We start from the raw sequence: 13,586 nt of genomic DNA, 5'->3' as shown, positions 1-13,586 counted from the left end.
ACCACCGTATCCCACACACCAACGAGCAGTGGACTATCTTTTTCCCTGCGGCTTGGCACTCCAACACCAGGGGTGTCATTATATTGGCTCCTATTCTATTTTATTTATAGGGACCTTCTTCATCCCCAATTTTTCATTGATTTGACCACAAGTTGTCTCTTTTTTGCCACTTGTGGTCACATATGATATATGCTATTTTTTCCGCGTACCAATTTCCCCTGAGGAGTCGATTGGACAGAAACGGGCCACGTCGGGAGGTCTGAAGAAAATTGCATTTTTATAGTGCCAGGATCAGGTCCATAACCAGGGACAGGTATCCGGACGGGGCGTCCTGAAAAGGGCGAACTCTGTTTAGATAGGCAGTATGGGAGCAGCCCCCTTCCCCCGTTTGTAAGGGTGAGATAGGGTACAGGAATACCACTCCTCCTGATAACCTGCCAATCCAAGACACCGTCCGGTCCAGGCAACAAAAAGAGCCTTACTGATCCTAGCCACCTGGTTGGTCGGGTAAGACTGCTTGCGTCCTCACAGGCGCAGCAGGTCCATTTACTTACCTTTTCTCTACCAGCGGTGGGGTACCTAATTGGACCCCCTAAATGTTTGTATGTCACATTGATGCATCCCTTGGTGTATTTTTAACGTATACTTTATAAAAGTTATATTTTAACAAGGATATTTCCCCACGCTTTCTAGTGTTGGGCCTTTACGCATATTGAACCCTGAAATATCAGTGAGGCTTGGTTAACCACTAGCCCCAATCAATTACTGTTACTTTACACTGGTATGGCAGGATTCTTGGCGACAGGGTTCGACGCAGAGAACTGGCTGCATGAGGCCAAAGATATTTTTTCGGATAAACAGTTCCATCAGAAAAAATACCTACCCTCTTTTCAAACTGCTTTTGCGGACCTTACCCAGGTCTATAAGGAACAGATTACATCCTGGTGGGAGGTGCAAAGCCTGGATAACTATATTAAAAACAATATTGTCCCTAGGGGGCTGCGTATCTCTCTCCTCCCAGCGGCTCGCTCACGGCATCCTGGTTTTCTTACCAAGTGGGAACATGAAGCCACCAGCAGTTCCCTCAGACTCATGAGGCTCCTGCTGGAGGAGGAAAGAGATACGCTAGCCACCCTCACTCAGAAACTGACAGAATATACGGAGGTAGTGCAGACTTTTTCGCAAGAAGCCGAGTTTCAGAACAAAGAAAAACAGTTACAACTGACACTTGAAAAATACCAGTATCATCTTAAAGAGAGGAAACACCGTCAGTTTATTAGAGATCTCTCGGACTTCAAAGAAAACCGTATATACTCGTCCCTGGGTAATACTAGAAGGGAGGCGATACCCAGTAACTCCGAGAGATCCTCTACTGAGACTGAGGTGTCTGACTCTGATAAAGAAACGGTCCCTAAGGCAAACAAATACCCCAACAGAGGCAACCCCAGAAGGGGTAGATCCCGGGGTGCATATAGAGGACGTGATAACCGTTTTTTAGGGCAGTCCAACCAAATCCTGGACTACCAACTTCGCAGCGGCACCCGACAACCTCCAACTTAGTTCAGGGACCTCAGGTTATCAATCTCTCCTCCCGCTCACTCAGCCCGGACGAGATCAAAACCCTGGAATTAGGCCTTTCTTTTGTGCCCACCCCAAAATTCGATAGATTTTCATCCGTCAAAGATATCAATCTATTTATTCGCAAACTCAGGTGGCACAAACACTTCAGACACATGGATCGGCGCCAATGCCTAGAACTAGGGATCCCGACTGACCTGCTGGCTGATGTACAACTACTGCAGTCACTAAATACTGAAAAGGGTCCCATTCAGGGCAAGGGCCCATTCACTAATCTCAAGTTGAGAAGTACAAAGATGCCACCCACTGCGAACGAAGTGTCTTGTATTGATGTATTCCTAAACATGGTCACCAGGGATCTAGAGGACCTAAGAGTGTCCACACACTATTCCAACTGCGCTGAGTCTGTGACCACTGCCATCTCTACACTAGCAGATGACCCCCATATTGTCATCAAACCTGCTGACAAGGGGGGTAATATTGTGGTCATGGACTCAGCGCAATATACGAATATGTGTAGGGATATATTAAAAGACACAGAGACGTATGAAATCCTTGACAGGGATCCCACAGAAGGTTATAGGCGGGAATTGAAAATGATTCTGGAGGAAGCTAAGGCTTCCAACATCATCACATCTGATGAATACGCCTTCCTTTTTCCAGCACACCCACGCAGGTCTACATTCTACAGCCTCCCCAAGGTTCATAAGGGGGTCCGCCCACTCAAAGGGAGACCCATTGTCTCCGGGGTGGACAACCTTAATCAGAACCTTGGAATATATATTGACCGGATATTGGCACCCTTTGTGGCGGCTCTCCCCTCCCATGTCAGAGACACCACCGATCTCCTTAAACGTTTGGAGGGTCTGACATTAGAGGAGTCATGCCTCCTTTCCAGTATTGATGTGGAGGCGCTCTACTCGTCCATACCACATCATCTGGGCCTAACCGCCGTGGAACATTTTCTTAGATCACGGGGTTGTCAGTATCGCGCCCACAGCCAATTTGTCCTTTGCATCCTGAAATTCACACTCACGCGAAACTTCTTCTCCTTTGACGGTAAAACCTACCACCAGCTCAGGGGTACGGCGATGGGGAGTCCCTGTGCCCCGTCGTATGCCAATCTATTCCTGGGCTGGTGGGAGGAGACGTTGGTTTTCAGGGAGGACGAAGCATTGGACACATTTGAAATTGGCCTGTGGGCGCGATACATCGACGATATTTTCATTCTTTGGAATGGAGATCAGGCAGGCTTTCAGGCCTTTGTCCAGCATCTCAATCAGAACCAGATTGGTATGCACTTCACATGCGAATCGCATCCCAATACACTATCTTTCCTGGATATAAAAATCTCCAGGAATAACAGGGGTGAACTGGACACTTCAATTTTTAGAAAAGCCAGCTCCACAAATTCCCTCCTGAGGTGGGAAAGCAACCACCCGCTCCCACTCAGGAGAGGGATCCCTAGGGGCCAATATCTACGTCTTAGACGTAACTGTTCAGACACACATGACTTCGTCACACAGGCAGCAGATTTGAGGAGGAGGTTCCTGTCAAGGGGGTATCCCGATTACGTCTTGAGGTCTGCGTACCAGACAGCGCTATCCCGCCCAAGATCCTCCCTCTTGACTCCAAATCAGTCTTCCACCCCTCAGGTGAAAACTCTGAGAATCATCACAAACTTTGATAGAGGGTCTAAACAAGTCAAGCACATCATACAAAGCCATTGGGAGGTCCTCAAAATGGACCCGGACCTGAAAGACGTGCTTGGTGACCAACCGCAAATTACATATAGAAGGGGACCCAATTTGCGCGACAAACTGGTGCACAGCCATTATGCACCCAATCGCGCAAATTCCACTTGGTTGCGGTCCAAAGTTGTGGGTAGCCACAGATGTGGTAACTGTGTAGCATGCAGATATATACAAACTACAAAAACCTTTGTAAGTCATGTTACAGGGAAACAATACTCCATCCCACATTTCATTAACTGTAAATCCAGAGGGATTGTATACCGTATCCAGTGCGAATGTGGGATGGAGTATATAGGGAAGACCATACGAGAATTTAGGAGGAGGATAGGGGAACACCTGGGGGACATCTCTCATAAAAGGGACACCCCATTGTCCAAACACGTACATACCATCCATAATGGCAGTGCCTCTTTGAGATTTATGGGCATCGACCTGGTGAAGTCTCCTCCCAGAGGGGGCGACTGGGACAGGCTCCTCCTCCAGCGCGAATCACGCTGGATCTTTTGCCTAAAAACCTCTGCACCCCGCGGCCTTAATGAAAGGTTGGACTATGGGTGTTTCATCTAATTGAATGTTGGGATGGACCCATGTAAAACATCCAGGTTCCCCTCCAATAATCCTCTCCCTTTGACATTTGGTGTACCATGCAGCAGTTTATGCGATCATCCCTGGTCGCCATAACCCTGCAGGAAATACTAGTTCATCTTGCTGTGATTTTGTGTTACAGCGTCATTATGGACGCATTTATCAGGAAGCGCTCCATAAGGTTGCCGATCTGTTGATCTAATCTCCTAGGCAACCCTCCCTCCGCATTACCTCTATCTTGACTGGGATTGGCCGCCGCTATCACGTGATGCCGGCGCCGGCCTCTGACGTTTTTTTCGCCGCGCATGACGAATTTTCGCGCTGCGCATGCGCATGACGTCAGACGCCGGCGTGGACGATCGCAGGGCGGTCCGACCAATAGAGGCGCGGATGGGCTTCATTTAAACCCAATGCAGGTATGTATCGACGTGGCTGGTAGATGTAGAGGAACCCCTGAAGTTAGAGGGACATCACCTTTAGTGAGGACCACCGTATCCCACACACCAACGAGCAGTGGACTATCTTTTTCCCTGCGGCTTGGCACTCCAACACCAGGGGTGTCATTATATTGGCTCCTATTCTATTTTATTTATAGGGACCTTCTTCATCCCCAATTTTTCATTGATTTGACCACAAGTTGTCTCTTTTTTGCCACTTGTGGTCACATATGATATATGCTATTTTTTCCGCGTACCAATTTCCCCTGAGGAGTCGATTGGACAGAAACGGGCCACGTCGGGAGGTCTGAAGAAAATTGCATTTTTATAGTGCCAGGATCAGGTCCATAACCAGGGACAGGTATCCGGACGGGGCGTCCTGAAAAGGGCGAACTCTGTTTAGATAGGCAGTATGGGAGCAGCCCCCTTCCCCCGTTTGTAAGAGTGAGATAGGGTACAGGAATACCACTCCTCCTGATAACCTGCCAATCCAAGACACCGTCCGGTCCAGGCAACAAAAAGAGCCTTACTGATCCTAGCCACCTGGTTGGTCGGGTAAGACTGCTTGCGTCCTCACAGGCGCAGCAGGTCCATTTACTTACCTTTTCTCTACCAGCGGTGGGGTACCTAATTGGACCCCCTAAATGTTTGTATGTCACATTGATGCATCCCTTGGTGTATTTTTAACGTATACTTTATAAAAGTTATATTTTAACAAGGATATTTCCCCACGCTTTCTAGTGTTGGGCCTTTACGCTTATCACAATAACCCCTTATATTGACGCTAACCTGGTTATTAACTGAATGCCACCAGTATAGGGAGAAATGGCAGGTGGCCATACATTTCCCTTGCAGCTACCAATGTATGGGGAAAGTAGTATTACATACTGCCCACGTATATTGGTGATCATGGACATGGTCCTTCACAGTGAGGGCTTCTCTTTGTTGACAGCTCCCAAGCAGGAACCCCTCTCCCCCTCCATAATGTGTCCACATGTAGGGTGCATAGAAATGATGTGTCTTCTCTGAGACAGCCAACACTTTAGGAATTTCTTTGACAATTTCCAATCTTGCATATTGAGCCATACGTTGAGCACACTAAATAATGTGCTTATGCTACATATGGTAGTATATGAAGTACCAAAATGTGGTCTTCAGTAGGAATATTTCTAGTACATTCGCATCTTCAAACCATTGCAGACAAATCTACATATATTACCATGCTAGTCTGCCATTTCAGCAGGGTCTGCTCTCTGTCAAATGGGTTTACTATAGAGGAAAGAACCACAACGTCGTTGTAAAACAAAATAATGCCAAATTCTGTTCTATTGATTAGTCATATGAACTTAATAGCTGGATTTGGGCCTAAAGATGTAACATACTACACTATTGGGTTGTAATAACTCAAAGAATCACCAAATATTCTATAATATTCTAGATTCTATAATATGATTTTTCATTATGTTCTATAATATGAAACATTTTTTCCAAAGTGATGTGTCATTAACATGATGGTTTTTCCCTAGTATTTACATGAAAATGGAATTGTTCACCGAGATCTCAAGCCTGAAAATCTGCTCTATGCCACTCCAGCTCCAGATGCTCCATTGAAAATTGGTAAGCATGTCATAAGACCTCCATCATGTTTTTGCTAATTTCCTATATACTGTATACTTTCTCCATGTTGACAGACATCTTTAACAGCTGGTGAAAGACGGATGTTTTCACTTATTATTATCTCCATATTCTCACCATTTGCCTTTTGTTTGTCTTCAGTGCAGTCTTTCCGTGTTTTTAACCGTTTCAGGACACAGCCTATTTAAATTTTATCATTTCTTCCCTCCTGCCTTTCAAAAGCCATCAAAAACCATTTCGTAGTTTTCTGTTCATATACTTACATGAAAATAGTTTACATTTATATGGGCTTGTTTCTTTTGCGGGACAAGTTGTATTTGTTAATGGCGCCTTTCGGATAACTTGTGTTGGGAAACAGGAAAAAAAAAATTCTCTGTGGGGTTAAATTGGAAAAAAAAATTCAATTCCGCCAAGGTTTTTAGGGTTTTGTTTTTACAGCATTCACTATGCACTAAAAATGATATGATAACCTTATTCTGGCGGTCAGCATGATTATGGCAATACCTAATGTATATAGTTCTTATTATGTTTTACTACTTTAAGAAAAATAAAAACCTTTGAACCCCTTTGCATCGCCATATTCTCACCTCCATAACTTTTCTCATATCTCTTTCTACAGAGCTGTGTGAGTGTTTTTTTTTATGCGGGCAAGATGTTGTTTTTATTGGTCCTTTTTTGGAGTACATATGGCTTCTATATCACTTTTTGTTTAATTTTTTGGGGTAGGAGAGGTGACTAAAAAAATAGCAAATCGGACATCTTAAAAAAAATTTTATTTGGCGATACCTGTTTATTTTATTTATCGTTTATTGAGTTTTGTATGCAAAATTGGGAAAGTGGGGTGCTTTAAATATTTTATATTTTTGTGTTTTTAAAATAAAGATTTTTTTTTTTTACTGTATTGTTTAGTCCCTTTAGGGGACTTGAATGTGCCATCTCCCAATTATTTGTACCACAGAATACTATTATGTCTATGGGATTTTCACAGGCTGGCTGTCACACTGTGCCTTGGGCATGGCTTTGCAGAAGACTTACTTTTCCTACACAAGGCCCCAGGATGTCATAGCAGCCAGTTGTAGCCCCACAAGCCTCTCCCTCTGTCTAACCCCTCAGATGCTGTGGTCAATCGAAAGGGTTATATTACTGAGATCGGCATTGTGGCCAGGTGACAGCTTGATCACGTCAGCCTGCTTAATACACTTACACTACACTAACGACATACAGATACGTTGTGGTGCATGTAAGTTAATGTAGTTAATGTCAGTAAGCACACAAGATATATAGTTCATTTTCCATTTTCAACCAAAACCCATAACTGATCTCAAAAAGAACTTGCCAACACAAAAAAATGGCATCCTGGGGGGGGGAAAAAAATGGCATTTCTGTATGTGTTCAGTTTTTTTTGCGGACCCATTGACTTGAGGAGCCAAGCACGATGATTTGCAGACAAGAATAGGACGTGTTCTATCTTTTCACGTTACTGAAATACGGAAATACTGAAACAGAATGCACACGGAGAAACTTCAGTTTTTTTTTTGCTGAACCATTGAAATGAATGGTTCAGTATATGTACCGCATACTGAACAAAAAAAACGTCCAGTATACTGAACGCAAAATACTGTCGTGTGCATGAGCCCTTATAGGCCTTAATGGGGTTCTTTCTGTGGCTTGTGCATGGCTTTCTGCGAGCCCTATTCAGAACAATGGGACATTCAAATCTTTGTAACAAATCTGCTGCATGTGAAAGTACCCTTATTCTACTTACATGGATTGAGCCTGAAAACGAGTCTAGGGAGTCATTTAGAAAACACTGTGTTGTGACTGTTTTACATCAAGTCAAGTAAGTCAAGTAATACATTATACAGCAAGAAAAAGTGTGAGAGCTTCTTCCACCCATACTGACCAGCTAAATGCAGTCACTATTCTGACCCCGTGGCATATATTTTTTTTCCCATCACAACAAACTCTGTAATGACTATTCTTGACTTAAATTTTAGATTTAGCCTTGGTGTTTGCATCCACAATGATGCAACCAAATTACACAAATTACGCTAGTGTGTACCCACATTACAGCTAAGGGTGGGTACACACTAGCGTTAGGGATTCAGTTATGGCTTTCCATTATAACATGGTTATAACTGAAAATAACGGCATCCATAAGACGGAAGGAGAGATCCGTTCTTCTGCCCATAGACTTGTATTATGACGGAATGCAAAATGGATGCCTTTAAAAGACATTCCATTTGCTTTCCCTCCTATTAGAAGTCTACAGGAAAGCATAACGGATCCGTCTGAGTCCCGTATGCAAGACATAAAACAAAGTCCTGTTGACCGTCTTGCATAACGGGACCCAGACGGATCTGTTATGCTTTCCCATAGACTTCTATTAGGACAGAAAGCAAACTGAATGTCTTTTGAAGGCTTCTGTTTTGCATTCTGTCTGAGCATTCCGTTATAACCATGTTATAACGGAAAGCCATAACGGAATCCCTAATGCTAGTGTGAACCCACCCTTAGGCCGAATGCACACGGCCGTGTTCCGCAGCCGAGAGCGGTCCATGGTATGCCGGGCTGGATTCCTGTTCAGAGCATGAGCGCACGGCGTCATTGGTTGCTATGACGCCGTGCGCTTCATGCCGCCGCTGCTGTACAGTAATACACTTGAAAACCATCTGCCCTAGATTTTGGTCAGTTTCCCATTGTCATGAGCAATAATCAAGTATCCCACACTATATCCAGTGGCTTCTGGTACTGAAAACTGGAACTGAAATAGGCAGGAAGACAATCATTGTAAAGTTAATAACACATTAAAAATAAAAATGAAAATGTTTATAAATTAAAAATATAAAATGGTGTTGTAATTAGTAAAAGTAAAGATACTTACACATAAAAAAAAAATCTAAACGTTTCTAAGGCTGAGTTCACACTTCAGTTACTTCCATCAGTTAGGCCTCATGCACACAAACGTATTTTCTTTCCATGTCCACTCCATTTGTTTTGTGGACCGTATGCGGAACCGTTCATTTCAATGGGTCCGCAAAAAAAATACAGAAGTTACTCTGTGTGTATTCCGTTTCCGTATGTCCAGTTCTGCAAAAATAGAACGTGTCCTATTACTGTCCGCATTACGGACAAGGATAGGACTGTTCTATTAGGGGCCAGCTGTTCCATTCCGCAAAATACAGAATGCACGCGGACGCCATTCGTATTTTTAGCGGATCTGTGTTTTGCAGACCACAAAATACATACGGTCGAGTGCATGAGGCCTTATTGTGAGCCAAAACCAAGTGCAGGTCAAATATACAGAACAGGAGGAAATCTCTCCATTATACCTGATCTCTGTGCAGGCTTCATGTTGGTTTTAGCTCAATAACTGACCAAATGACTGAAGTGTGAACTCATTGAAAATATAAAATGAAAAATGTTTCAGAATACATAATTGTATAGCTGGTGGATAGTTCTGTGTTGGTGTCCATGAGATTTCTGTCTGTACATGGCGACCACAATTTACCATTAGCGTGAACTGCCATTGTGCCAGTACATAGAGAAACATATCACAATACTATATTTTCTTGCTTGCCGAAATGGCATTGGATTGTTGTCTGTCTTTTCCCGGTAACGGACCAAGGTTAAGACTGAAGGACAGTGTTAGTAGGAATGTAATAAAACATCTAATGTCTGGCGATAAAGGGTTTAATTATCAACAGGAATGTTAACGACGGATGGGTTTGTTAATTGGCAATGAATTTAATAGGCTAAAGCTGGAGAACATCTTTTACAGCTGCAGAATGTACCGGTAGTAGGACAACACATCTGAGAAAATAAATCTTTTAAAAGTTATTTTCACAAAAAGTGCTGAAAGCAATGGTGAGCATAATAAACCAAGGGAACTAGCAGGTCCATTATTTCTCATCTTGTGAAAATGCAAAGGGATATACTGTATAACGGTATATATGTTGTCTTCTTGTTTGTGTCTTTTATATTCCATTCAGCAATTCATGAGCTTGTCCACCACGAAGAAGGGATGGTGGGTGACAAACACAAGTGAAGGTCAATAGTTTACAGTGACTCATTTACAGTAAGGTTTTCACATTGAACATCTGTTCTGCAGGCAGCATGTTATAAAACTGGTTGAGCTGAGCAGATTGATATATAGTTTTGTGGGAAAAGGTTTGCATTGCTTATTAATTCAAGTCTCTGATCATTCTGGGCTTAAGAATCCGGTGGAAGGTCCTGATCATCATTGACAGCTCTCTCTTTATGTATGCTTATACAGGAACGATTCCAGTCACTAAGTAGAACCGCCTACTGAACTCCTAAGGCGAGAAAGAGCTGAGAATTCAATTATACGCCATATTTTTTCACAAAACCATATATCAATGTGCTCAGCTCATCCTACTGAATACAATGATGCCGACATATTGAATAACATTTTCATGGGAGATACCATTTAATCATACAAGAATAGGAAAAATTCCACAACATTTGCCAATGGATAAAAACGTCCTCCTTTATTAATCCAAAATTATTTTAAAAAGCAAGCACAGTTTTCCCATTTCAGTGTAAAGTCTCACTCATAACATGTCTGTGCAATTAAAGGAGCACATTTTAAAAGCATAAGCAGTGTCACATGGCTACAAAACATGGCAGGTAAAGGAGAAAGCCTGGAATGGGGCCGTATATACCCAAAAGATTTTGACTTGACATGTAGAAACAAATAGCTCCTAGATGGGACAATTCCAGGCACTCAGCATATACACAAATACAATACACAAATGTATATCCAAAAATATATCTTTATTGAAATTGATAAAACAAATAGATAGATACATAAATTGGCAAAGACAAACACAACCACATGGAGAGTGCACAAAACACGTTGGGACATTAAGTTATAGCACTGCAAGTAATGGAGAAGGTGGGATGGAAAAACAAGTACCGGTATACAGAAATACAAAATCAAACCATGTGGCTCCCCCACCTAGATAAAAAAACATGATCCACAACATATACACAATACAGACCCGGCTCGTGGCACCTCCTAGAGACCCCGACACGTGTTTTGCGTCAGCTTCCTCAGGGGGAGTAGGAACAAATGTAACTGCATTAAAGGGGTTTTTAAGGCTCCTGATATAGATGAACTGTCCTCAAGGTAGTTCATCAATGTCCATTCAGAGAGGGTCTCACACCTCGCACCCTCACTGATCAGCTGTTCCCTGCAGCCTCCATTGCTGGAACTAGCACTATGAGTGGGACAGGAAGCACAGCTCCATTCAAAGTGTAGTGGCCATGCTGGGTTACTGCAGGTCATCTTATCTAATATATAAAGCTGTATAGAGTGTATGTGTGTATGTCCGCTAAAGGAATCCGCACTGTCGCATTTACAGTCACGAAATTTGGCACACAGGTACATCAGGTGTCCGGTTTTAGACTGGGTCTCAGCTCTCTAGCACATACCATTCCTGTGATATTCCCAAAAATGCATTAGCCAATAGAAGCCTCGTCACATGACCCTTATCAGCCAATAGGAGCTCGCAGGCCCTTAGTCTCCACATACACACAGTTTTACTCCAGGTTTCGATAACAACGCAGCCATTTTTCTTCACTGCTGTAAGTGAGCTTTAAAGGAAATCTGTCACCAGGATAATCGCTATTGAAGTAAAGCCATGGCCTAATAGCACTTAGTACCTTATTTCCAGATGTGCCTTTGTTTCAGCAATAGATGTTTTTTATCCTCTGAAAATCAAGTTTATTTGCTATGGAAATGAGCCGGTAAGGTGCCCAGAGGGACGTCACTTTTGCAGGGATAAGCCCAGGCACGCCTCCTGCCACAATGTGTCCACCCACCCCTCCTACAACACATTTAAGCCATAACTCTGCCCCCCTTTTCCTGCTCCCAGCGTGATGGCAGGAGGCGTGCCTAGGCTCCTTCCTGCAAGAGTGACGCCCCTCTGGACACCTTACCGGCTCATTTCCATAGTAAATAAACTTGATTTTCAGAAGATAGAAAACATCTATTGCTGAAACAAAGGCACATCTGGAAATAAGGTACTAAGTGCTATTAGGCCATGGCTTTACTTCAAAAGCAATTATTCTGGTGACAGATTTCCTTTAAAGGGGCAGGGCGTTGTGGATGACACTATTAAGGGAGCGGAGTGCTGTTGAGGTCACAGTTCAGGGGGCAGACGGACTTAAAAACCCCGCCCCAGGTCCCGCTCAGCCACACCCCCTGTCCGGTTAGGCCACTCCGCAGCCCACAGGGAATTGAAAAAATGAAGGTAAACATCAACTTCTGATTGATTGACATTCTCCCTGCAGCTCATGCTTAGATAGCACAGTGCTGCTGTTTGAGAGTGAGCTGTTCAAAAGTAACTGCCTGTGTCCGTCCAGGCCCTGCGCCGGACAGAGGACAGGGAGTCTGAAAGCCGGACTGTCCGGCCTAAAACCAGACCTGTGGCCACCTTTGGGGCAGGCTGCTGTGGAGGTCACAATTAAGCGGATGGTCCGCTTTGGAGGACAGTGTTAATGGGAAGATTGCTGTAGAGGCCACTGTTAAGGGGGCGGGGTGTTGTGGAAATCGCTGTTAAGGAGACGGGGTACTGTGGAAGTCACTAATAAAGGGGCGGCCGCTGTGGAGGTCACTGTTAAAGGGGTGGGCGCTGTGGAGGTCACAGTTAAGGGGACGGTCCGCTACGAAGGTCAGTGTTGAGGGGCGGGGTGCTGTAGAGGTCACTGTTAAGGGGGGCGGGCTATTGTGGAGGTCACATTTTAAGGGAATGGAGCTCTGTGGAGGTCACTGTTAAGAGGGCGGATTATTGTGTAAATCACCGTTAAGGAGACAGGGTACTGTGGAGGTCACTGATAAAGGGGCGGCCGCTGTGGAGGTCACTGTTAAAGGGGAGGTCACTGTTAAAGGGGAGGTCGCTGTGGATGTTACTGTTAAAGAGGTAGGCCACTGTGGAGGTCAGTGTTAAGGGAGGAGGGGACTGTGGAGGCCACTATTAAAGGGGCAGCAGGTACTGGGAAGTCACTGTAATGGCAGCGGAGCACTTTGAGGTCGCTGTTAAGGGAGCGGGGTAGTGTAGCAGTCACTGTTAAAGGGGCAGTCACTGTAGAGGTGTCTGTTAAGGGGGCCGGAAATGGTGGAGGTCAAAGTTAAGGGGACTGCAACCTATGGTCAGGGTTAAAGAGGTTGTCTGGGTTCAAAGCTGAACCCGGACATACTTCTATTTTCACCCAGGCAGCCCCCCTGACTTGAACATCGGAGCAGTTCATGCTCCAATGATCTTCTTTGCGGTGCGCTAAATCGTGCAGGGCAAAGGCTCTTTTGTTTACAATAACACACTGCTCGGCGGAGGCTTTCACCGGGCAGTTTGTTCAGTGATGTCACTGGCTCTAATGGGCAGGCTTTAGCGCTGTCCTAGCCATTTTACTGGCTAGAGCAGCGCTAAAGCCCGCCCATCAGTGCCGGTGATGTCACTGGGCTCCCTGAGCAGCTGGAAGAAGAGGCTTCAGCGCTCCTGCAAGGGACCCGGTACGTCACCGAGTCTAAGAAAAGTTCACTTACGGCGAAGAATTTCCCATATGAAAACTGTGC

General features: G+C 44.4%; 1 protein-coding gene across 1 annotated transcript in view; it reads left to right on the top strand.

The window, feature by feature from the left end:
• CAMK4 (calcium/calmodulin dependent protein kinase IV) overlaps nt 1-13,586 on the top strand; it is a 274,385-nt gene that overhangs the window by 176,056 nt on the left and 84,743 nt on the right. The window contains exon 6 of the mRNA XM_044291226.1: nt 5,881-5,971. Coding sequence (XP_044147161.1) covers nt 5,881-5,971 — 91 coding nt within the window. The remainder of the gene's footprint in view (nt 1-5,880; nt 5,972-13,586) is intronic.

Source organism: Bufo gargarizans, chromosome 1, assembly GCF_014858855.1.
Source record: "Bufo gargarizans isolate SCDJY-AF-19 chromosome 1, ASM1485885v1, whole genome shotgun sequence".
Taxonomy (NCBI): domain Eukaryota; kingdom Metazoa; phylum Chordata; class Amphibia; order Anura; family Bufonidae; genus Bufo; species Bufo gargarizans.
The sequence above is the reverse complement of the archived record's forward strand: the minus strand, read 5'-3'. Positions and strand labels throughout refer to the sequence as shown.